This window comes from Microtus pennsylvanicus, chromosome 11, assembly GCF_037038515.1.
Source record: "Microtus pennsylvanicus isolate mMicPen1 chromosome 11, mMicPen1.hap1, whole genome shotgun sequence".
In the NCBI taxonomy this organism is placed as follows: domain Eukaryota; kingdom Metazoa; phylum Chordata; class Mammalia; order Rodentia; family Cricetidae; genus Microtus; species Microtus pennsylvanicus.
The window spans coordinates 59,417,018-59,440,339 of record NC_134589.1 but is presented as its reverse complement, the minus strand read 5'-3'; the positions used below and the strand labels follow the sequence as shown (position 1 = coordinate 59,440,339).

Sequence of the window (23,322 nt, the reverse complement as noted above, 5' to 3'; positions counted from 1 at the left end):
ACATTAAGGCATTTATATTAAAGTAAGTCAGCACATTTAACAGTCCCGCATGCAGGTATCAGGTAGAAACCATGTTTGAGGTTCATGTTCCGAACAGACTTGCAGCAATATGGAGATTTTAAGAACACGCACGTGTGAAGTTTGAGGGGGCACAGCTTTGCCTGTCCCCTCAGCTCATCCTGGCAGTAGGACTTGGAGCATATTATCCCCCACCGCTCCTGGGACAGCCATGCCTGTGGATTTCTAGGTGATAGGTGGTGACAGGGGCCCAGGAGTGGTCAGGCTCAATGCTGAGGAGGCTGAGGCAGGAGGTCACTTAGGATTTAAACTCAGTTCAAGACCTGTCTGGGGTTCAGAGCCAGATCTTGTAGTGGGGGGGGGGGCAGAAACCAGTGTCATCCGCACTCTGGTTCTCATGTCTGGCGCTTGTCCCATAGTTCCTGATGGTGTGAGAGCCGTTCCTATACATTCACAGGTCACCTTGGGACTTTGGGATACAGATTCCCTGGGTCTAGAAATTTCAACTAATTCCACAATTTCCTTGAACTTTGGTTTTCCCCAACTAAAGCTTGACTAGAGCAAAGGTCATTTGGGGGCACATGCCTGAGAGAAGAGCTGAGAGAACACGGGGTAGCTTTTGCCCATGATATTGGTGTCTCACTGGGTAGACCAGGCTGGCCTCGAACTCTCAATCCTGAGTAGGTACAATTACAGTTGTGTGTCACCACACCTGGCTTTACCTTCACCCTTGTAAACCACTCTCGCTCCTTTCCAGGTTAACTTCCCAAGTCATTTCTTACATTTCTGCCAACCCCCCATGCATTCAGTTATTTGTCCTATTTTTTCATTTTTAAAAATCTTGTGTGTATGCATATGTGTGTTTTATTGTATGAGTGCGTGTCTGTGTGTGTGATAGTATACACATGCCACGGTGCACACGTGGAACTCAGAGGACAGTCTCAGATGTCAATGCTTATATTCCACCTTGAGACAGCGGCTCTTTTGGTTTGCTGCTGCATGTACCAGACTAGGAGCCTGTGTGATTCTGGGGATCACACACGCACGCGTGTACACACAGACACACACACACACACATACATACTCACACACATGCATGCACACACACTTACTCACAAACACAAATCAAGGCCAGGGGCATGGTGGCGCACACCTTTAATCCCAGCACTGGGGAGGCAGAGGCAGGTGGATCTCTGAGTTCCCAGCTTCTCTTTCTGTGCCGGGGATTTGAACTCATGCTTATGTAGCAAGCACTCTTACTCTGGACCACCTTCCCTGCCTGTTGCCAGATTTTAATACACATGTTTATTTTTGCTTGAACACACCAAGAGCCACTGGTAGTTACTCTGTATTCTTGGGGATCTTTCCCTTCTTCTTCCAGTCAGAATCAATTACTCAGTTGCAGTCAGAGTTGTAACGCTGAGAATTGTCTGCCCACATGTGCCTTTGCCAAGCCTCTTAGCTTCGCTGAGTGTGTTTCCTCTTTTGTAGAGTGAAGATAATCACACCACCACTAGAAGTTACGACGAAATGTGCTCAGTTAGCTCCTGCGTCCATGGATTCTGCATCTGTAATTCTAACCAACTTCAAATGGAAAAATATTAGGAAAAAGCAATTTGTCTACACTGAACCTGTATAGGTCCTTTCTCTTTGTGATTCCCTGACCTACAGTTCAGTGACTATATGGGTTATATGTGAAGACTATGCCATCTTTTGCCTGCATATGTGTGATGTGTGTGTGTGTGTGTGTGTGTGTTTCAGCTAGCCAGTGCACTTCATAGATCTGTCTGCCACGCTCCTGTCCCAGCTGGGCTGATAGGCGAACAGCCACCCTTGGATTTCTATGGGGCTCTGAGCTCAGGTCGTCACGCTGGCATCGCAGGCACCATTCACCAAGCAGCTCTCCTGTCTACGCCAACATCTGCAGGGAGCAGACATTCCAGGCTTGTTATGTGCAGGACCGGGGAACCCCACTCTTGGCTAGTAAAAGGGTGACTGCACCAGGGACAGTGAGCAGAACCCCAAATGTAGATACTGTTATAAACTGTGGCTCCCTCCTCACCATCTACAGGAAAGACTCCTCAGGCTTTGCTTTCCTTCTCTTATGTCTTTTATTATTTTAGAACATGTTTGGGTTCAGACTGTGGAGAGGAGGGTACAGAGATTCCTCATGTGTCTCACACATCCCCCCTTCATCCCATTATCCACACCTCTACACAGTGGAGCTCTAGTTACAGCAAACCCATATTGACCCATGTATTACCCAAAGCCCGTTACTTAGGTTGGGGATCAAATGTCGAATGATATGTCTGCCATTACAGTGTCATAGAGGGCAGTTCCTCTGTCCTAAAACTCCTCTGTGGTCTGCCTGTTTGTCCCACTCAACTAACTGATGACAGAACATTAGTTTACTTTCCGTTCCCATAGGGCAGCTAGGTCACACAGCAGGCAGCCTGTTCAGACTGTCTCCTTCCACTTAGTAATGCATGTTCTTCTCCATGCTACTAGGCATGGTGGGCACAACTTTAATCCCAGCACCCAGGTGGCAGAGACAGGCGGATCTCTGTGAGTTCCAGGACAGCCTGGTCTACAGAGCGAGTTCCAGGACAGCCGGGGCTGTGTAGAGAGCCTGTCTCAAAAGAAAAAAGAAAAAAGAGATTTCCCATTTCCAATTCCCCCTTGTCAAGGCTGGAAAGATGACTCAGTGGTTAAAAGCACTGGTCATTCTTTCAGAAGTCTCAGGTTCAGTTCCCAGCACCTACATGAACGTTTACAACCTCTGCAACTCCAGTTCCAGGGGATCTGGTGCCCTCTGACCTTTCCGGATACCAGGAAATACACATGTGATTCACAGACATACATGCAAACAAGACACCCACACACAGATAAATAAAACAATTTGTCTGTGTATTCACATGCTTAGTAGCTCGCTGCTTTCTAGGGTTGAATAATATCCCATTGTCTGGATGTACCACAGCTCATCACTCACTTGGTGACTTCAGGTTTAGCAATTTTGAGTGACAGTATTAGTTAAACCCATGAAGCCTTTCCCCCTAGGATTATTATTATTTGCAATTTATCAGCCAGTCCCTCCAAAATAAAACTTCTCCTTTTTGATCCCCACCATGGAAAGTAGGAGCAGATTTGGAATATATGTAGAATTTCCTAGTAGCTCTAGACACTCTGAAAAGAGCATACTGGAAATAAATCCATGTGATTGCTAAAAAGGTGGAGGCCGTGCAGGGTGGTGGGGCTAAAAGTTCATCATTTCCATTTCTTTTAAGGTATTTGGTTTGTATCCTCTCGTGTGGAAGACACTGCTAGTGCCAGCACTAGGGTGACAAGATGGACAAGCTCCATTCCTAAGGAGTGGGAGCCCATGACTCATGCCACAACTTGCTCCTATTAGTCCTAAAACTGATTCGTTTCCAACTGTTGGCTGAAAATGGCTCAAGGATGTTTGATGTCCACATTCGTTCACCTATGTAGTCAATGCCTACCCACTGTGTTCCAAGCTTCTCTCTGAGCATTAGGGACGTAGCAATAAATTGACAGTGGAAGTCCCTGTTCTTGTGGATCACATGTCTTTTCAACACGTTCAAACAAAATTCAACACTGCCGAGTCCCTTAATGACTTTACGTGGAATCCGGGTTTTCCCAAGTTGAAGAAAACATTTTGGTCGCCTGGGTTAGCTCTGGAGTTATCTTCAGCAGCATGTTTCCTGCCCTGTGCAATTGTCTTTAGCAGTTGCATGTGGCTGTCTTTGTTTCCTTTGGTTGCCCTGGCCCTCCCCACACAGTACAGCAGTTTCCTCAACTCTGTTGCCCCTGGTCCTGAGCAGTTTGTTATTCTTTGGCCATGTGCAGTTGGGGCCCATCTGGGGTCAACTAATTGAAAACCTTGTAAAATCAAGAGAGAGGACTGAAGGGAGGAAGACAGAGAAAGGATGATAAACAGATTTAAACATTGTTTGCCCTCCGATATTAACTCGTGAGTTTGTTTCCTGATCTTTGGTTAGGATCAGGCATGTTCTTAGACTAGGCTTGCTAACTGACAACATCTTTCCATGCTGTATTGCATATTCTATAATTTCCAGGTTTATGGCTTTTTATATAAAAGAGAAGAAAAGAGAGAAACGTAACATTAGTGGTGCACTTGACATTGTATCTAAAAAACAGTGCACCAGTCTCTGGGTCAGTGCATGTAGCTGCAATTCTCAGTGTGCTCTCAGGGTGCTCATTAGATTTTCTGGTCCTAATGGTGTGCTTCAGTCTTGAAAACCGTTGCACACACATGCAGGTGATGCAAAGAGTGAGGTGATGTCACACGTGGTTGTGATGCGAGTGGTATTTGTCTCTGGGAAGAAAGGACCGGCCTGCAAACGTCTAGAAAAGAGATGCGATCAAATCATCCTCTAAGCTGAGTATGAGATTTCAACTCTTCATTTAAAGATTGGGAGGTAATACAGTTTTGTTGACTAAAATTGGAATCGCAAATGTTTTCCCAGAAATTTTGAAATCAGTTTTCATATTGTATCAAATCAAAAAAGGGGGGATACATATTTTCCACTGTTTATGGTGCTTAGCCAATGACTGGAGTACATAAAGAGTTATCTGAGCTTATCATAATTTAATTTTATTTGGAAAGTGTTATGATTTGAAATGTTGTATTGATTAGGTTGGTTTTCACCTCGAAGATACTTGTTTAAGTCATCCAAATGAGCAACTAAATCAATTAAAAGACCAATCTTTAAGCCAGTTTTCATTGTCAGTTTTTGGTGCATTTTTTTTATAGGGAGTGGGAGAATAGGATCTCGCTGTATAGCTGTGGATGGCCTGGAACTCACAATGTAGATTAGGCTGGCCTCAACTCAAACACTAATCTTGAGTGCTGGGATTAAGACCATGTACTGTCGGGATCCAGTGCTAGTCCGGACCATAAATTATTTCTGTCGACCAGACCCCAACATAAACTCTCTCTGGACCAGCGTGGGGGCGTGGGAATAAAGACACACCTCACATGGCTTTATTGGGAGGGAGATTCTCAGTGGTCCCTCATGAAGTCCTGAGTTCACATCCTAAAGAATTCCTCTCGTTTATTTTCCAAACAGCTTTTATACCAAAACATAAACTGACTGGGAAATACACCAGCATTCTGTCTCCTAGGTAACCAGGTGAATGGCGTTTTGTCATGTCTGCATCTACCTGTCTGCTGTGTATGCTAGCTGTCACGTAGGCTTGAATCAGAATCTCTATCAGGCATCCTCCAAATTACAAAGAAAGGAGCAACAACATCCTGACCCTTTGTTAGGGCAGTGACAGCCTGTCTGCAGGACTACGTGACCACCTCAGGTGAGGCCGGTGGCGTCAGAGCCTGGCTGCCACACCATATAGAAATATGGGCCATCACACCCAACCCTAAATTTTGTTTTAGGTACCATAATGACAAACAGATCTCAAGTCATAAAATATCACCACCATTTGACCCTGATTTAGCCATATTCTGAAAAGTAAAGATGTTGCCATAGTTGGCATCAACACTTTTTTGTTTGTTTGTTTTTGTTTGATTTAAAGACTTCCTGGAGTTGTCAATGACATAATGCCTTGACCCTGAGGAAATTTACAGTCTTGATTACTATTCAATGATCTTCATTAAATGTGAGTTTTAGGCAGTGATAGCGTTGCCATCTATTAATTTTACTAACCAGGGCACCATGAGCTTAGATCAGATATGTTAACAGTGGTTAGAGAACATAATTTTTACTGCTTTATATAAATATCTTGACTGACCTATATCTTTAAGGGTACCAAAGAAGTCATTTCTTCAGTGACTTTTTGTTTGTTTGTTTGTTTGTTTTGGTTTAGTTTTGATTTTCAAGACATGGTTTTTCTGTGTAGCCCCGGCTGTCCTGGAACTCCCTCTACAGACCAGGCTGGCCTTGAACTCAGTGATCTGCCTGCCACTGCCTCATGAGTACTGGGATTAAAGGTATATGCCACCATATCTGGTCATTTAGTGACATTTTAAAAAAAGATGTGTATATGCCGTGTATTTGTATGTATTCATGTAGTCCAGTAGAAGGTACCAGATCCCCTAGAGCTGGAGTTGCAGGCCATTGTAAGCTACCTGATGTGGGCACAAGGAAGTGAACTCAGGTCCTCTGGAGGTCCTCTGGTGCTCCTAACTGCTGAACTGTCTCTGCGGGCCCTCTTCAGTGGTGTTGTATTTGTTATCAATACCTCTAAGGAAAATGTATTCCATCATCAGTGCTGTGAACATCTATTGCCTTAAGCATGAATTTGAAATCATTGGTTTTGTTCTCCAAACTATCTATCTATCTATCTATCTATCTATCTATCTATCTATCTATCTATCTATCTATCATGTATACAACATTCCTTCCTTGTATGCTTGCATGCCAGAAGAGGGCACCAGACCTCATTATAGATGGCTGCGAGCCACCATGTGGTTGCTGGGAATTGAACTCAGGACCTCTGGAAGAGCAGTCAGTGCTCTTAACCTCTGAGCTATCTCTCCAGCCCCCATCTCCAAACTTCTTTCCCTTGGATTTTTCCTGTTTCTTCAGTTCACTTGGTTATAGTCTGGTGAAACAAACTGATTTTAGGTCCCCCCACCCCATTTTAGGACATTTGATATCTGTTATACTCTGCAATTATTGCTTAATAAGCTCACCATCTGTAAGTAGCTTTGTGTTTTTTAATTAATTAAATAACAATGTTTAACCATTCAGTAGACTACCATGTAACTAGCTCTACGATGGGATTTGTCTGTTTTTATAACTGAAGACAATGAGATAGCTTTAGAAGGCCTTTCTTCAGTTGTGCTATTTTGTCCTTGAGACACAGTCATGATACACGCTAAAATTGTCAACATGTTTTCATGCCCTTTGAATTTTTAGCCTCTGGAAACTTGTGCAGATCCCCTACCAGTTAGAAGACTGCCTTATCCTTAGCCTGGAGAAAACACTCATCACCTGTCCCGATTTTGTTGCGCAGTCTTCCTTTTCTTTGGGGGGCTTTCGTTTCCTTTGAGCCACTGTGGAAGCCGTGCTTTACCGGTTTGTGATAGGTGGTGCTAATGAGTCCTGACCAGCTGTGTCTATTTCGGTTAGGAAATGTGTCTTAAGTCTTATCGCTACACTGTTGCTGGCGGCTTGTACTGAAGTCTTTGTGAGCTCACAGGGGTTCTCAACTGCTGTAGGAGTCAAAGGCAGGAACTTAGGGACTCTGCTGCAGCTCGCCCATTCAATCAGGGAGCAGTAGTGGCACTGCCCTGGGTGTAAGTGATGCTGCAGTAGGGCCAGCACAGGCCCAGACCAGCTTATTCTCACCTGCCTTTTACTTGGGGGTGTTCCTGGGTTAGGTCTTGTGGCTCGAGAGGCTGGGGACTTGGCTATGGAGAAAGCAGAGCATTTCCCTTCCAGCTACAGGCAAAGCCCTAGCTAGAGTGTAGTAGTCACTACTGCTAGAGGCATTTTTATTTTCAAGGATGAGTAAGAATATTAGATGCGTCCAGTTAATGTAGAACCCTTTCACACGTTTAAGGCATAGAGTTCACTCCCAGCTACAGGCAAAGCCGCAGCCAGATGTGGAAGTCACCACTGCTGGAGGCAAGCTGCTGGCTGAGCTGGTTTCTTTTTCAGCACGAGTAAGAAGATAGGTGCACACAGTTCATGTAGAACCCTGCACACTTTTATTGACATCCCCTCCTGGTTTATAGTTATTGTAGGCAGGCATCTTTAATTGTCCACCTTTTTTGATAAATCCAGTGTATTCTTGTCCCGCCCCCATTTGTTTTTCATTAGTTCATGGGATAATTAAGTTATACAACTTACATACACCTAGCATTTGTCTGGGGACAAACACCCCTGACTCTTAGGACACAGACAGCTCAATGCTGGGGACAGTGGTGCACAGGCGCCTTTGAGGGGAACCTACTCCAGCAAAGTATTCACCTTTCCAAGGGTGTGAATGTCTGAAATACTTGGGGCGTATTGGCTGTTTTGGTGGATTGGATATCAGAAGAGTATTCAATACGTATTACCAGGCGGTCTTCTAGAGCCACACCCTTCACCAGACCATTTTCCTGCTCCGCAGTCTGCTCACTAGGGAAGACACCTTGACAACCTCTTGCCTAGATTCATGTGATCTCACTGCAACCGTATCTCTTTCCCCCATTGGTGCTTTGATTGTGACTTTCTCACAATCAAGCCTTTGTTCACCGTCCCGAACAAAGAAGAGCCCAGAGCTGGGCCCTGTTGTTCAGGATGTGGGTGTCCATGCCAAGTGCCTGCCCATCCCTCGGTGCCCTCCTGCCACTGCAGACAGGCACGGAAATGCGGGTCACTGAGAAGAGAGCAGCCCATAGGCGTCATCTCCTTCAGAAGCTCTTTCTGGAGCAGCTCACAACAGGATGTGCTTTTCTCTTTAAAATCACACTCACCATCTCCTGCCCTGTCTGCTTCTCCTTCCTGCTTAACAGTCCTTGATTGCTTTGAATAAAGTCCAGTTCTGGAGGCAGACAGCTCCTGGGTCAGAGCAATGCCTCCACCCCTTCTCCTCTTCACAGCCTGCCAGACTGCAATCCTGATGATTAAATGCAGTGAGGGCCCAGGTCTCTTAGTTAGAAAACAATACAGTCTGAAAGCTTTTCACTTATCTTACTTGACTGCGGGGGGGGGGGGGCGGTGGAGGGGCACTTACATAGCATAAAATTCATCTAAGGCATGCAGTCCCATGATTTTTAGTAAATTGGCCAAGTTACGACTGTCATAAGCACATTTGTCAGTCCTCCCTCCTTCTGTTTCTGGTCACCTGGTTTCTACCACCAGCTCAGACCAGCCACGGATCTGCTTCCGTCTGGATAGAACCTCCCTGCACAGTATCTGCCACTTCCCAGGCTGGAGTAGTTCTAGCCCAGTGTGCAGTCACTTGCCTAAGGAACCTTCTGTCTAAGTCAGTCACTTGACTTTGCCACCTTCTGCTCATGCTCAAGCATCGCTTGGCTTTCTTCTTGTGTGAACCTGGTCCTTGTTCAACAAGGGGACTGTGCTCATTGGGAAGCCGAGCTTATTTTCCTTCTCCAGAAGGTGGGAAACTTGAATAATGTAACACACAAAATTAATACTGAAAATTATTTACTGAATAAGGGAATCAACAGCCTCTAAGATGCCGACTATGTTGTCCTCTAGGGTTTGGAGCATAGTGCACATAAAGCTACTTTAATACTTTATTTTAGAGACATGGTCTCTCTACATCTGACTATCCTGGAACTCACTATGTGGACCAGGCTGGCCGCAAACTCACAGGGATCGCCTGCTTCTACCTCCCAAGTGCTGGGATTAAAGGTGTGCGCCACCATGCCCAACTATTATTTTTAATTTTGATAAGGAAAATGGAATTGTTTTTAACTAAAACAATTCATGCTTGATAGCTTGAAAAGTACAGAACAAAATGTCTTTTTAACTGTTTCCTTTTTAAAATATTTTTTAAATGTGTTTTTTAAAAAAAGGTGTTTTATCATGGGTGTCAGGTCCTCTGGAGCTGGAATTAAAGAAAGTTGTGTTTCCAAGAAGCTGCTGGGAATTGAACCTGGGTTGGACCTGGAATTGAACCTCTTGGGAAGAACATTGACTGCTCTTAACCACTGAGCCATCTCTTCAACCCCTTAACTATTTCCTTTTTAAAAAGAAAAATATAACATGATCTAGGTATTACTGGGTCTGGGCATATACCCAAACTACTGAAGGTGGGGACTCCAAAGGTTTGCCATGATGTATCATAGTGGTGTAACAAGTAACAGGTAGAAACAGTTCACATCTCCATTAACAGATCTACAAATGGATGCAATGTGGTATGCTATACAGCCTCAAACAACAGAACATTTTTGGCTAGAGATGGCTTGGCAATTAAGAACAGTCCCTCTTGCAGCCAGGTTAAGTCACCAGCACCCACACTGGATGTTTTACAAAGACCTATAACTCAAGCTTCAAAGGAGTCAACATCTTCTTCTGGCCTCTGTGGACACCTGCACACATATTCATTCCCTCTCTCTCTCTCTCCCTCTCTCTCTCTCTCTCTCTCTCTCTCTCTCTCTCTCTCTCTCTCTCTCTCTCTCACACACACACACACACACACACACACACACACACATTTACACTTTTACTTTTTTATGAGGCAGATTCTTAGTGTGTCATCCTTACTTGCTTGGAACTCGCTTTATAATTAAGGCTGACCTCAAATTCACAGAGATCCACTTGCCTCTGCCTCCTGTATGCTGTGGTTAAAGGTATGTTCCACCTACATTCAATTTTGACAAAAAAAAAAAAGAAGGAAATCCTGGTACATTCTATAACATGGAAGAGCCTCAAAGGCGTTGTATTGAAACACACCAGTTACAGAATGGCAGGTGTGATATAAGTCCACTCCTGTGAAGTATCTAGAAGAAAAAAATCTAAATACACTAAATAGAACAGTGTTGCCAGTGGTTGTTGAGGAAGGAAAGGGTTTTGTGTTTAATAGCTATAGAACTTCAGTTTTTCAAGATAAAAAGCATTCTGGAGCTGGCCTGTGGTGCAATTGCACAGCAGTGTAAGTAGACTTCCCACTGTGAAATTATATACAGTTCAACATGGATAAAATGGTATATATTTATTCCAAGACAGGGTTTCTCTGTATGACAGCCCTGGTTGTCCTAGAACTCACTCTATAGATTAGGCTGGCCTCCAACTCACAGAGATCCACCTGCCTCTGCCTCCTGAGTGCTGGGATTGAAGGTGTGCGCCACCATTGCCTGATTTTACCTCAGCTTTTAATATAAACGTGGTAGAGGGTGGCTCAGCAGTTAAGAGCACTTGTTGCTCTTGCAGTGGACACAGGTTTGGTTCCCAGCACCTACATGGTAGCTCACAGTTATAAGGGACCTTATGTCCCTCTTCTGAATCCTGCAGGCATCAGGCATGCACAAGGTACATACATATATGCAGTCAAAGCACTCATATACATAAGATAAATGTTGAAAAGAGGTTTGTAGGGAAAAACTGGAAGATATTTTTAAAGTTAAAACATTATCTAAAAGACTCCCTTTTGGAAGTAACCTGTATTAAAACACGGTGATTATTTTTCTAAACATCGGAGAAGCCTCTGGTAATCATTTTTCTGTATCCTGTCCTTTTGAGATTGTCTTTTCCATATTGCATACATAAGTGAGATCATACGGCATTTCTCCATGTCTGCTTGCTTCACTTAGCAAATTATGCCAGTTCCAGACATGTTGTTTTTTTTAAGATTTATTAATTATGAATACAGTGTTCTGTCTTCATGTATGCCTGCAGGGCAGAAGAGGGTGCCAGATCTCATTACAGATGGTTGTGAGCCACCATGTGATTGCTGGGAATTGAACTCAGGACCTCTGGAAGAGCAGCTAGTGCTCTTAACCGCTGAGCCATCTCTCCAGCCCCACACATGTTGTTTTTAATGAGAGAATCTGGTCTGTTAAAGGTTACATAGCATTCCACCAGGTATTTTTCCATATTTTTTTTTGTCCACTGATGGGCATTCTTTCATTGACTGCTGTCAGTAAAGTTGCAATGAACATGGCGTATAGCTATTTCTTTAAGACATCAATTTCAACTATTTTGCATACCTGGAAATAGGATTGTGGGCTATATGGTAACTCATCTTTTTTGCTTTTGATGAGCCTCTATACTATTTTCAAAGAGGCTATACTAATTACAACCCCACTCACAGTGTATAAGGTTCTTTTTTCTCTGTATCCTCACCAACATTTGTGGTTTATCACACTTACCATTATCCTTTTGGTGATAATAGATATCCTCAGAGATGTGGTGATGTGTTGTGGTTTTAATTTGCATTTTCTTGGTAATTAGAGATTTGAGCATTTTGTCAAATGTCTGTTAGCTACTCGTATCACTTGAGAAATGTCTCTTCAGATCTATTGCCCATTTTCAAAGAGATAGCGCTCCATTCTTCATGGTGGTATACCCCTTTTGCCTGCAGAGGCTGACAAATCTCTGTGAGTCTGAGGCTAGCCTGGCCTACAATATGGTGAATTCCAGGACAGTCAGAGTTACATAGTGAGACCTTGTCTCAAAAATAAGTAAATAAAATTATAGCTTGATTTTTGTCTTCTCATTTTAATAACAAGTTTTATAGACAGAAAAGATTTTAAAACAACAACAACAATAACAGGGTCCTATTATGAGCCCAGGATAGCCTTGAAAGCATCACAGTCCTCTTGTTCCAGTCTCCCAGCTACTGAGATTGCAGGTATAGCCACCATACCTAGTTTCAAATAATTCTTTAGAGAGTCAAATACCCATGACAGCTTTTGTTTGAGAAATTAATGCTTTAGTCATTTAGTCAGATTGGGAGTACATAAATTACTAAATTGTGAGACTACCCTTAGTTATCAATTTGACACAGTAAGAAGAGGGAACCTTAATTGAAGAACTGCCTCCATCAGATTGGCCTGTGAACCTGTCCGTGGGGCGTTGTCTTGAGTGCTAGTTGATGTCGGGGAACCTAGTCTTCCATGAGCAGTGCCTGGGCTGTATAAAAAAAGGCAGGTGAATATGAACTTGGGAGCAAGCAAAGCAGCAGTGTCCCTCAATGATTTCCTCTTCATCCTTGTTTGACTTCCCTCAGCAGTGGGCTGTGACCTGGAAGTGCCAGCCCAGTGAACCCTGCCGCCCTCGAGCTGCTTTTGTTGGCTGTGCTGACGTATCCGCAGACGAGCAAACTAGGGCATAACTGAATCTCTAGGTGTTAGGTACCAGCGATGCACAGGTGAGGCAGAGGGACCTCTGCTGCTCAGAGAGACCCCAGTCTCATAAGGAAGGTTGGTTAGAATAGGGGGAAAGATAAGCATTTATAAAGTCCAGAAGTCCAGTGAAAGAGAGTACTGAATTCTGCCAAGGAGATGCCTGAACAAGAATTTTAAGAGTGCTAGTTGTGCCCACTTAGTAAATAAAATTGTATCATAACCAAATATCATATACTGTGTGGCTCAATTGATAGAGATTAATTCCCCATAGTTCTAGAGGCTGGGAGTCTGAGGTCCCAGTCCCAGTTCTGATGAAGATTCTTTTCTTAAACGAGGTGACTTCTTACCATGTCTGTGAATGCAAAAAGAAGAGAGATATCTTTCTCCTTTTAAAGCTAACAGTTAGAGGAAGGTCCCACCATTAAGGCCTCATTAAACCATCACACTGGAGGTTGCGATTTCAGCAGGCTCCTTTGGGGTGGGGGGCACAGTTTGGTTCACAGAAGATAAATAGGCACCTTCTGGGCAGCCAGGCTGTGGATGGGTAGTGTCAGGTCCAAAGCACAGAGGCTTAAGACAAACAGGCTATATTTTCAGAATTACAACCAGGCTTGAAGATTCTAGAATATAAAGTAGAAAGCATGCCGCACTTTTGAAAAAGGAAGTTGTATGAGTGGACCCATGTGCCAAGCCTAAGAACTGAGGACCTCATCTCAAATAGAGAGGGGGTTGGGGAGAGCTTTTAAACAGACACAACATAAAGTCAGATTTGCATTTTTATTAGTTTATTTTTTAATTTTTAAAATTATATTTATATATTTTACTTTATGTGAGACTGTTTTGCCTGCATGTATGCTTGTGTGTATGCCATGTGTGTCCTTGTTGCCAGCAGAGGTCAGAGGAGAGCATTGGATCTTCTAGGACTAGAGTTAGAGATGGTTGTGAACCACCACGTGGGTGCTGGGAGTCGGGCCTCTGCAAGATCCTCTGCAAGAGCACTAAATGCTCTCAATTGCTGCGATGCCTCCCCAGCCCTTGCAGTTTTTTCTAAAGTTGGAATTGGAGCTGCAAAGCTAATGCAGTCAACCTTGAAAGCAATGAAGGCCTGCACTGAACAGAGGCCGCAAAGCCAAGAAAGAGGTAAACGCTAACCCATGCTAGGAACATGCAATACAGAAGGGACGCAGTATGGCCAGATGCGGGAGTTGAGAGAATCTGAGGAGGCCAGGTTGGACTGTTGTCTGGTTTTCATAAAGAGGTTTGGTAATGGCGTGCTTGACATTTTACAGGATTAATAAAATGACTCATCCATTTCCAGACTCTTCGGATAAGCTGGGGACGGCTTTGTAAACAGAAGCTGTGCCACTCTTAAAATCTTTGTAGACTCAGGGTTTGTCTCCCATAAGAGAATGATTTGAGGAAGTCGGCCATCTTTTCTGCATCCATTCTTCACCTCTTTAAAAATAGGGAGGAGGGCTTGAACATGATGCTGTGTGGATTTTTGTCCAACTCTGTCCTGGATGGTTTATTTTCCTTAGTCCATGCATCTTAGAGCTCTGCTAGGTTTTGTAGATCACAAAAGTAAATGTGATGCTTGTCTTCAACCAAATTGTTTTGTGGAAGAAATCAGTTTATGGTATTTCCACTAAAAAGGAGTAATGTTATTTTATGTAAACAGTAAACACTAATAAAAGCATTATATATTAAAGGGATGATTTATGTACAGCAGAGTCTGTATGTTCATTCATCTGTCCATCTATTCATTTATTCATGAATGATCTCATGAAAGTTAGTTTGGCGGGAGGGTAATAATTAGTGAACAGAACCCACCACCACTTGTGGATGGGCACCATTTCAGTTTCAAGTCTCTATCTTTTGAAAGTCAACCATTCTTTGAAAATATGAAGTATAAGATTCCAGAAACTAACGGTCGGTAAGTTTTAAAGGTGTAGCATTCTGAGTAGCAAGCACAGCAAAGTCTCAGGGCACACTACTGCAGGATGTGAATCATTCTTTGGTTCGGAATGTCCACATTCTATATACTGCCTTCCTGTTGGTCAGTTAGCAGCCATCTTCCTTATCAGATTCCTGTCACAGCATTACAATGCAGTGTGCTAGTAACCCTTATTTTAACAATGGCCCGAGAGCATGGGGGTAGTGACACTGGTAATATAGATATGCCACACAGATACCATAACATGCTTCCCTTAAATAGAAAGTTGAAAATTCCTAAAAGGACAGGGGAAAAAAAAGCATATTCTGTAGTTGCAAAGTATTGTCATTCTCTAGCTGTGCCTAATTAATAAATAAAGTTTTATCTGAAGTGTGTACTGGAAGAAATGTAGTATAAATAAGACTGCAGTTTCAGACATTCACCGGAGGTTTGAAACTTACCCCCACGGGATAAGTGCTGCTATACCCAGTGGCAAAGAGTGTACGGGAGTTCACAAAGTCGGGAGTGCGTTTGTTGGTCTGTGATGAGAACAGCCTCTCTGAATAGGACTTTCAGGCCCAGATCTGGGGTGAGTCATAGGGTCTATGCAACATGAGTGTCTGGGGGAAGCGTACTCCAGGAAAAGGAAACAGTAAGTGCAAGCCAGCTGTATGGGTGGGAGCTCAGCCAATTTGAGGGGTAGTGAAGAGGCTGAGGAGGTGGGTCAGTTGCAGGGAGAGCAAAGACTTACTCATTGGGGCTCGGATTAAAAGGCACCACTTCCTTATTACAAACAGGGCCAGGAAAAAGAGAGAGGACACTGTTTCAGAGGTGGTTACAGAAATCCTGGTAAGAGGTGACAGTTGCTTGGCCTGTAGGGTAGCAGGGATCTGGTGTGTTCTGAGACAGGCTGAGCTTTACAAAATATCCAATCTATATGACAGGATTTGCTGATAGACTTGATGTGAGAGGAATTGAAGTTGTTGATCTGAGTCAGTGGAAAGATGAAGTTTTTAATTATGGAGATAAAGAAAATAAAAGAGACACACATCTGTGGAAGAAAATCCAGCCGTTCCATTTTGTTCTGATAAAGTAGGGTTGCTTCTTAGACCTTTCAGAGCACTTGCAAGAGGTACTGTCAAGAAGGCAACGAACTCACAAAAGTCTGTGGTTCAGAAGAGGGGCCAGGCTGGCCCCACCTTGGTGGTAGTGGGCCAGGCTGGCCACACACTGGTAGAATTTAAAGACTATATGGTGGAGCTCTAGGGCACGCCAGGGTCTAGAGATGAGAGGAGAAGGACCAACAGAGAGAGCGCGGCCACCCAGAAGATGCAGCCCAGGGGAACTGCTCTCTAAACTCGAATCTCTAGAGATGTAGAGAAGCCTGCAGCTCTCACACCTCACCAGACACGTTTCTGTGTGTGGATGCTGGTTCACAGAGGAGCTCAAGACTGATCAGAGCAGAGAGCATCAGTGAAGATGAGATTGTGTATTTACCCAAAGCTCAGGGACCCAGGAGAAGGGGTGGGAAAAGTCTCAGAGTGGAGGCCAGTCACTGAGGAGAACCACAGTAAAACATGCCTTCTGGACATACAAGACTGCCACATGCATGAACTCATGGTACTATAGCTGCTCACTCAGGATCGAGCCTGTCAACATTCTAGCAGGGAGGGGAGAGGGGCTGGTTCCCTAACTGAGAAACTATAGACAGTTTATAGCTTCGAGGGGCAGAAGAGAGAGCTTTCTTTAAGGGCGTGGCCTTTAAGAAAGGCTACAGTGGATGACCCACATCTAGACTGTATGTGAGCAGTACAAATTGGATTTGATGGATTATTTAAAAAGAAAAAAGACAGGCTGGGCCATGGTGGGGCACACCTTTAATCGCAGCACTTGGGAGGCAGAGGCAGGCGGATCTCTGTGAGTTCTGTGAGTTCAAGGCCAGCCTGGTCTACAGAGCGAGTTCCAGGATGGGCTCTGAAGCTACACAGAAATGCTGCTGTCTTGAAAAACTAAAAGAAAGAAAGAAAGAAAGAAGACAAAAGTAGGGGACTTGAGTAGGGAAGGGTGGATCTGGAAGGAGTTAGTTGCAGGAGTTGGGGTGAATGTGGTCAAAATACATTAAATGAAATTCTCAGAGAATTAGTAAAAGTAAAAAATAAGTTAAAAAAACCAAACAGTGTTCCCTCAGCCTGGGTAGGTCAGGCCTTTAATCTTAGCACTAGGGAGTCAGAGGCAAGTAGATCCCTGTAAGTTCGAGGCCAATCTGGTTTATATAGCAAGTTCCAGGAGAGCTAGGGCAACATACAGAGACCTTGTCTCAAAACAACAACAACAAATACCACCAACTAACCAACAAACAAAGTGGTGTTCCTTCAGGCAGGGAAAGGACCAGTCATTTCTTCCGTTATTTTCTTATTCCTATGTATCGTCACTGTGAGGTTTATTTAGTTAGGTCTGGCTGTTTGAACTGTAGGATGAAAGATGGACAAGGTCATTTCCATAGAACCATTCATTTCTGACAACAGTTTCTGCTTCTGATTGGCACTGGATCATGGGCAGGACTCTGCTTGGTTTTCTTCCCCTGTTCGCTGAGAGTTGTTTGTTCCACATTCATTCATTGCTCCGCTTAGAAACATTTATTGAACCTCTGCCCTGCGTCAACACTAGGTTTTCCTTGTCCAGATCTTATTTCTCACGTGCAAGACCTCACCTTGCCCATGGCACTGGGCTTCAGCCTGCCACGGTGGGGTTTTTCCAGCCTACCTCGTCCAGCTGCAGCTCTCCGCGTGGGCGGGTAGAGAGAGGCCTGAAGTCGGTCATCCGACAAAGGGCCGGGAGGGGCTTTGGACACTTGGAGCGGTATGCAGATGAGGGGGCGGGCCTCTCCTGACAGACAGCAAGGAGTTGAGGTGGGCGGGCCGCAGGATGCAAATGAGAGGGGCGGGCCACTCCAGGCAGACACTGAGGAGCCCAGGGGGCGGGGCTCGCCTGACAGACCACAAGGCGTTGAGGGGGGGTGGTGGGCCGGGTTAATCAGGCGGGATGCAGATGAGGTGGGTGGGGTCGCGCCTGGCGGGTAGTGAGGAACCCAGAGGGCGTGGTGTATGCAGATGAGGGGGCGGGGTCCGCCCGCGGGCGCGAGGAGCGGCTCTCTGGCCGCCGGGAACTGGAAGGCGCTCGGCTCTTTCTTTGACTGGAGCGGACCAGCGTCCGCCGCCGCTTCGCTAGCCGGAGCAGGCGCGCGCTGCGGCACGGCACGGCAGCCACTCGGTCCGGGGCCTGCCAGCCCTCGGCCATCGGAGTCTGCCGAACATGGGTAACCACTCGGCGAAGCTGGAGGAGCCCGAGCCAGGTCTGTGGAGTGCGGGTCGCGCCCCCTCACCGCCACGCCCTTCCCCCCACCCCGCGCAGGGGCGCGAGGCAAGGTGAACTTCCCGGGCGGTGAGTCTCCGCTCTGGAATGCGTTAATGGGGTTGTGAAATTACCTGTGCTCGCCGGGCGGCGGGGCGGGGCGGGGCGGACGCTGCAGGCGGCGGTCCGGCAGCGGGGACCTCCTGTGTCCCCAGTCCCAATACCCTCCCCCCTCAAAGCTAGGGGGGCATCTGAGATGAAAAGTGTGGCTTGGCAGTGCTTTTCTGGTTCTTTGTCCATTTTGCAGTGTGCTATTTGCATACCGTACACTTTCTGGAGCCCCATAGAAGGTGGTGACCCGTCAGCTGATTTGATTACTCGTGCTCAGACCAAGGACTTGATTGTGACTTGCTTCTGACCCAAAATAATCTGGGTCTCTTCTAGGATGCCAGAAACTTATCGGTTTATCAACTTTTTATTTTCTTGGAAATGAAGCAAGCTCGGTAGAGAGTCTGCTGGGTTCCGATTTTCATCTTCTGTTTGCTCTGACTGGACTCGTTCAGGTTTAGATGCTGAATACGGCGGGTGTATTTAAAATAGCAAAACTGTCGTGTGAATTAAATGGGATTTAATTTAGCCGCAAAATGGTATCCTGGCCTATTGGAAAGATTTTGTGGCAGGTTGAGTAGTCAGAACTATTAAATTTTTTCATAGACCAAGCCTCTTTTATTATGTTAAAAAAAAGCTTCCCGTTTGTTTAGCTTTCTGACTCTACTTATGCCCTCAACACTTTTCCATTTACTGCTCCTTAAGAAGGAACACAATCTTGGGACACATTTTGTGCACGTGGACCCTCCTTAGGCACTGCTAACTTGTTTCTGTTTGTTTTAGACTTAGGTCTCACAGCGGGAACCCCTCTGCCTGGGCACACAAGACTTGCAGATTTTAATGGGATTCTGACCTTACTTGGGCAGGGGTGCGAGATAGCCCAGTCTTGCCTGTTAGAGGGTGTCAAACGCAGGACTGCTCTGAGTACCTCAAAGCAGCACCCCTGGAAAAGGAAAAGCGATCATAGTAGTTTTCAAGTGTTTCACTTGGAAGGTAGATATGCTTCCTACTGTCCCACCAAGGCTGAAGCTGTTAACTTGAGGGCAGTATTGAGGCTCTGAGGTGAAGTGACTTCGTCCAATGACTTGTCCTTTGAATCTGGAGCAGTGCTCCACATATAACCCCAATCATCTTAACCTTCATTCATAGCTCTCCATTCACACCCCAGCCCCTTTGCATCGGCCTTCCTGACGCTTGGGTATACTGGACTGTTAGACCAGCCATTGCTCGAAACTTTGACAGTCACTCTGGAATCTGAGGGTGAAGAAAGAGTGATCTTGGGGTGTGTTACAGTATAGACTACATAGGAATCTCACACAGCAGTTACTTGAACTTCTTTGTACACAATGGCCAATAAATGTAAAATAAAGATAATTGATTGTTCTACTGAGAAAAGCTGGGATGAGCTAACTTGTTGATGAATTGGGTAAAAGGTATATAACATTTAAAAAATACCTGTCAGTGTCAAAGAATTGTTTCCTTTACTTAAAAAAAAGTGACATTGTTGCTTTTGCTGGTCACTTGTTTGGTATTCCAGTTTCCGAGAGCCCTCATGTTTTAAAGCTCTCCAGTGACTAGGAAGTCAAAAGATCTGTGTATGCCAGGGGCTTGTTTTATCTTAATGTTTGTGTCGCTCGGATGGAAGTCAGGGCTCTGCACATGCTAAGCACATGCGCCACCACTGAGCTCCGTCCCCAGCCCTTTGTTGTGGGTTTTCAAAGTGAGTATAATTTCAGAATGGGAATTCATTATAACTTGCTGCAAGGAGAGATACTTGAATGGAAATCTTGGCAAAGGCTTTAAAGACTGGACTCCGGGCTGCAGGATAACTGTAACTTCAGTAAGGCCTTCGGGAAATGCTGTGAAACTTACCAGTGAGGTTCTTGAAAGGAGAGCTCTGTGCAGGACGGATGTGCAGTTGTTGGTACGCTGGACTAGAATTTGAACAAGAACTTCTGCAAAAGACCAAAGACGAAGGTGAGGGTAGGAAAGGACTGGGAGCGGGAAGAGGCAAGAACACCTGAGTCTGTCACCAGTTCCTCCACTGTGTTAATTGTTTCCTTAGGGAGCTGACACTCAGGATTGCATGAGATTTGTCACAAGAAGTAAGAGCAAGGAAGGCAAAGGAAAGAGGAAATGGAATTGATGAGGGAAATCCCTCAGATGCCTCGGAATCGGAATGAAGCTGATCTCAAGTCTTAGCCTGCAGATGGGTTCTGCCACAAAACTAATCATTGGCAGAGATTTTAAGCTTTCTGCCTACCAGTCTCTCTTTAGTCCTTCTTCTGGGGGGGGTCATTGGCCAGAAGCTGCTGGGGGGCAGTGTGTGTGTGTGTGTGTGTGTGTGTGTGCGCGCGCGCGCACGCAGACACACACACACACACACACACACACACACACACACGTGCAGGACTCCTCGAGTCCTGGTGGCGCCTGAATGATGGTGTGTTCCTTCTCAAATAGAGATTTTAATGATGTCTCTTTAGTGCTAGCTGGCAACAGTACCTCAGATGTTTGGACAAGGAGGTTTTATTTAAAGGAAAAATGAGGTTGAGTGAGATGGTCACTGAATTAAAGGGCTAGATTCCAAGTCTTGTTTAATTTTTATTTATTTATTTTTTTGTTTTTATTTTTATTTTTTTTGAGACAGGGTTTCTCTTTGTAGCCCTGGTTGTCCTGGAACTCACTCTTTAGGTCAGGCTGGCCTTGAACTCACAGAGATGGCCTGCCTCTGCTTCTCAAATGCTGGGATTAAAGAAGTATGCCTCCACCAGCTGTCTAGATACCAAATCTTAACAACTTGAGTTCAGTCCCCTGGAATCCGCGGGAGGAAGGGGAGAACCAGTTTATGCAAGTTGTCTTCTGACCGCCCCTCCACCACATACAAGTAAACAAATATATTAGTAAAGAGTAAATGAATGCATTCTTCTCTGAGACCCCATCTGCAGGCATGAGAGGGCTGTTTGTATAGGCCCGTTCTTCAGGCAGTGCTCCTCCCTCCTCAGAGGGGTGTTTAGGCAGAACCCAACTCCTCAGCTGCTGTGGTTGCTGCTTTTATAGCTCTATGACCAACACAATGGCAGCAAGGTTCTCCTATGTCTGTGGTCTTCTGAGTTAGTTCATTGTAACTTATTGGCAGGTTAAAGTTCTGGAAGCTGGAAAGATGACTCAGCTGTTAAGGGTACTTGCTACTCTTCCAAAGGACCCTGGTTCGAATCCCAGCATCCACATGGCAGCTAATAACTCTAACTCCAAGATCTGACACCCTCATACAGACTTAGCTGCAGGCAAAACATCAACACACATAAAATAAAAGTTTTAAAAACGTTTATTAAAGAAAATGACAGAAGTTTCATGTTTAAGGGCAGTTAGAGCATGGTGAAGGCTACATCCCTTACTTGCTACAGGGTCTAGTTAACAGCCCTTCCCTTTCCAGGGAGGTTGCCACAGGGCAACAGTCTGTACTGTTTAAAGGCATGTAGGTAAAGCGATGGACAAGCCCAGCCAGCTTGGAGTTGTATTGACCCAGAGGGAGGGGTGCCATTTTACAATTTTACCTAGAAGGTGAGCTGAGAAGGCTCACTTAGTCATAGTACAAGCTGAGGTATCCATGTAATATTTGTTTTAAATTTTCATTGAGAGCTTAAAATGAATATAAACGATATAAAATGAAAGACGTTTCCTTCTGTAGTACCTTCCTTGGGTCACATGCCATTCACTGTAGTTAATGTTAACGATTGTTACAGATGAATTTCCAAAATAACTTTAAGACAACCAGTTTATTTTCTTTTCTTGTCTCAGTAAACTATGAGCTAGGGACCATAGGGGGAGTTATTGGCCCCTACGTTGTCATGGATATGCCCACACTCAGGAAGTATGGTGCATCCTACAGGAGGGTTTAAGGGTTAAGGATGAGAGGTACGTGCCATTTCTGCCTGCACTTAATATGCTAGATAGCCACACAGCTCTAGACACCAGGAGACTGGAAGTATCTCTGCAATGGCCAAGTGGAGGACAGCATGGCCAGTGGCGAACACTCAAAGTCTATTTGCAGATGTGAGCCTTCTCAACCAGATTGTGTCAATATTTCATTATAAGATTTTAAATCTGAACTCAGAAGGCAGAGGCAGGAGACTCTCTGAGTGTGAGGTCAGCCTCTTCTATAGAGCAGGGTCCAGGACAACCAGAACTGTTATACAGAGAGACCCTATATCGATAAAAGTCAATAAATAATAATTTTTTAAATCTGAATAGCTGAAAGGCATCTATATAAGTTTATGCTCCTTTATCCATGTTTGTTTCATTCCTCTGCCCATCTATTCTTCTCTCTTCATCTGCCCATCTTTTTGTTTCAATTTGCTTTTAAGACACGATCCTATAGGCTCACGTTGAGCTGACTGTGTAGCTGAATGTTGAACTTACAATCCTGCTGTTTCACTTCCCAAGTGCTGGCCTTACAGGCACATGGGTTTTTTGCAGTGGTGAGGATCAAGGTCAGGACTTTGTGTATGATAAGCAAGCACTACCAACTGAGTTAATCCCAGCCCCATTGTCTGTCTGTCTGTCTGTCTTTCTTTCTTTCTTTCTTTCTTTCTTTCTTTCTTTCTTTCTTTCTTTCTTTTCCTTCCTTCCTTCCTTCCTTCCTTCCTTCCCTCCCTCCCTCCCTCCCTCCCTCTCTCTCTCTCTCTTTTCCTTTTTCTCTGTCTCTTTCTCTCTTTCTTCCTGTCTCTCTCTCTGTCACCCGCCACTGCCCCCCCTTCTTTCAATGTTGCTCTGGCTGGCCTTGAATTTACTACTTATACCAGGCTCACCTTGAATGCAGAGATCTGCCTGCCTCTACCTCCCTAGTGCTGGTATTAAAGGCGTGTACCACTGTGCCTGGTTCCATTTTATTTTTTCATATAATTCAAAAACATTGTGGTTATCTCTACAAGTCTACATAATATTCTTTATCTGTAGTGTTTTTGATTATCTTTCATGGTTCACCGCTAATCTTTGCTGTAAAAGTAGAGGAACTAAGTGCATTTTCAATATTATATCTCTTGTGCTCAATTTCTGCAAGTTATATATACATTGTGATTGCACCACATAACAATTCCAGGTGAGC

At 44.7% G+C, this 23,322-nt stretch overlaps 1 protein-coding gene across 6 annotated transcripts in view; it reads left to right on the top strand.

The window, feature by feature from the left end:
• Specc1 (sperm antigen with calponin homology and coiled-coil domains 1) overlaps nucleotides 1-23,322 on the top strand; it is a 277,277-nt gene that overhangs the window by 97,503 nt on the left and 156,452 nt on the right. Inside the window, exon 1 of one of the 6 annotated variants that reach the window (XM_075992246.1) lies at nucleotides 17,921-18,108. The exons of the other annotated variants lie outside the window; for them this stretch is intronic. Within the exon in view, the coding sequence (XP_075848361.1) occupies nucleotides 18,069-18,108 (40 nt within the window). The 5' untranslated portion in view covers nucleotides 17,921-18,068. Of the gene's footprint in view, nucleotides 1-17,920; nucleotides 18,109-23,322 lie in introns of those variants that run through there. 6 annotated transcript variants of the gene reach the window in all.